The sequence below is a fragment of the Leucopleurus acutus genome (assembly GCF_964270905.1).
Source record: "Leucopleurus acutus genome assembly, chromosome: 16".
Classification (NCBI taxonomy): domain Eukaryota; kingdom Metazoa; phylum Chordata; class Mammalia; order Artiodactyla; family Delphinidae; genus Leucopleurus; species Leucopleurus acutus.
In genome coordinates, this window is record NC_139158.1 from 48443723 (window position 1) to 48446290 (window position 2568).

Below are 2568 nucleotides of genomic sequence, written 5' to 3' on the forward strand. Positions count from 1 at the left end.
AATCAATTCTGTAAAAAAGGAAACATTTTTGGTTTAAAAATAGGTACTGATTTTCTTCATGTTATTCAAATCATTCACAACTAAAAAGAGAAGGTTGAGGTGTTTAGGATTCATTACTCATCATAAAGTTGTAATGTCCAGGCTGAGAAAGAATTGAAAGTTAGAGACAAGACTTTCTACGCTCTGATTTTTAGTTCAGACTTTCCCTTTAGTGTTCAACAGTCTTATGAGCTATCTCCTTCTGCTTTAATAACAAGCTGCCTTATGAGTTTGAGAATTACTTCCAGTTCTAGATTCTACTCTACTATAAGCGGACGTGAGTAATAACTGCAGGGGTCTCATACAATACCTCTGACTTTATCACCAGCAGGTACAAACACTTTCTCAAACAACCACTGAAGCAGTCACTGGGTGATCTGAGACCTGGATATCTGGTCCTTTGAAAAAGCATCAGAGAAAAATGGCCCTTGACCCTTGAGGAGAAGAGGGTCCTGTACTGTAAATTACTGACAGAGTTCAAGGCAATGGTCTCTAGGCTTGTTTCCCAACTTAAAAGACATGTCACTTCCTCCTTTCTACTGGATGTCACTCCCTCAGGAGACCTGAAACTGAGGGTTCTTAGGAATTCTCCAGATGTCGCTGAGTGCAGAAGTGGGTAGCTTTCACCCAAGGTGTCAGAATAGGATACATTTTCTGACCTTCAGCAACCTTTCCCTTTCTCTCCTCTCCTTCAAATCAAATCACGCCTGGGGTTGTCCTCTGACAACATCTTTTTTTTTTTTTTTTTTTTTTTCGATGTTCAGTTTCCTTTAATGACCCGCATTCTCCCTGAAGGGCAGGTGCGGGCAGCTAGGCGATGGCAGGAGATGTTCACTTGAAGATCTTGCCCTGATTGAAGGCTTTGCCCACATGCTGGAAGGCCCCATCCCAGGAAAAGTATTCTCGAACCAGTGTCTGGGTCTCCTCGCTGCTGGGATCCAGTTTCCGCCATGTGTATGACTCATAGTGCACCTGCCAATCTGGACTCAGCGGAAAGGCAAGCTCCTGGCCTCGGAAGACCCAGACTCCGGAAATGGAGCTGCTATTGTTGGTTCCAAACAGAATGACACTGGCAAAGGCATTCTTCCTCAGTTTGTCCAATCGCTGGAACATTCCAGTGATGAGGTTGCAGCTCATGAAGGTCTGGGTGAGCTCTTCAGGGAAGCGGTACTCAGAGTACCACAGGGACCAGCCGTCTTTATCAAAGTGCTCCCAAAAGTACGGCAGCGCCACGGAGAGTGTGTCCTCGTTGGAGTACTTGCGCTTAAATTCATCCAACACAAAGGTACTCTTGGGCAGGTGAGCAAAGGGATCCTTGGCCTTCGGCTCAGCAGCCAGCGCCTGCTCACATTCATCCAGCTCCTCCTCGGGAGCAGGGGCAGCTGCCTTCTTCTCCTCTTTCCGCTCGGCCTGGGGCTTCTGCTTCTCTTCTCGAGAAGCTTTCTCTTTCCGTGGGGTGTCCTTTTTAGGCTGGCTCTCTGCAAACTTTTTAGCATCAAATTGGGCCATTTTCTCACAGAGTTTCACCTCCCCCAAGACCGCCCGGAACTGGGGCTGGTTAATGCAGGTGAGGAACCAGCGGTTTGTATTAGGGAAGGCCTGGCGGAAAGAAGGCTCCAGAACCTGTTTATAAAGCCACAACAGGGTGCAGACAAGTGTGATGTCAGCCAGCGTCACACGTTCGCCCACCAGAAAAGTCCTTGTCTTCAGGTGAGCATCCAGCAGCCCCAGGATTCGCCTCACCTCCTCCTTTGCATTCTCTGTGGCCTGCTTGCTGTGGTGCATGATGCCCAAGGTGGGGAACACCCAGGTACTGGCTGGGGGAACTATGTCGCTATCAGCAAAGCTCACCCACTGCACCACCTGGGCTGCTGCTTCGGGAGTACTTCCCTGCAGCTCCTCGTTGCTCACATAGTAGGCAATGGCATTGCTCTCGAACACACAGAATCCATCGTCACCCTCAAAGGCTGGAACCTTGCCAGCAGGAAATTTACGGAGAAACTCGGGGGTACGGTTGGTTTGGCCAAAATGGAAGTGGGGTGGTGCGGACAGCACGCGGACCTGAGCCCCGCTGTACTGAGCGGCAATGAGGGCCTTGAAGGCCCTCCAGTTTTCAGGATATGTGTACAGGGTCCCAGCCGCCATGGTGATTCCGCAGAGAAAAGGGGCTGACAACATCTTAATATGATCTTCCTCATCTTCATCCTGTCACTTTAAAAAAAAATTGTATTGGAGTATAGTTGATTTACAGTGTTGTGTTAGTTTCTGCTGTACAGCAAAGTGAATCAGTTATATATATACATATGTCCACTCTTTTTAGATTCTTTTCCCATATAGGTCATTACAGAGTATTGAGTAGAGTTCCCTGTGTATACAGTAGGTCCTTATTTGTCATCTATTTTATATACAGTAGTGTATATATGTCAATCCCAATCTCCCAATTCGTCCTGTCACTTTTGACCACTCTTCCCCATGCCATGACCTTCTGCTACTTAGGAAAAAACAAACCACTGTGGTATATTTTTCTCT

The 2568-nt window shown here is 47.4% G+C and overlaps 1 protein-coding gene across 1 annotated transcript; it reads right to left on the reverse strand.

Annotated features, from left to right (window-relative positions):
• Window positions 1-791: 791 nt before the first annotated feature.
• LOC309973039 (elongation factor 1-gamma) lies at window positions 792-2199 on the reverse strand. The gene has a single exon (XM_082856959.1). It carries the CDS (start codon window positions 2182-2184, stop codon window positions 871-873), a length of 1314 nt encoding a protein of 437 aa, XP_082713085.1. The 5' UTR covers window positions 2185-2199; the 3' UTR covers window positions 792-870.
• Between the last annotated feature and the right edge of the window lie 369 nt (window positions 2200-2568).

What these genes read in the sequence shown, in the direction of transcription:
- LOC309973039 (XM_082856959.1), bottom strand. Translation starts at nt 2,184, where the DNA reads ATGGCGGCTGGGACCCTGTACACATATCCTGAAAACTGGAGGGCCTTC.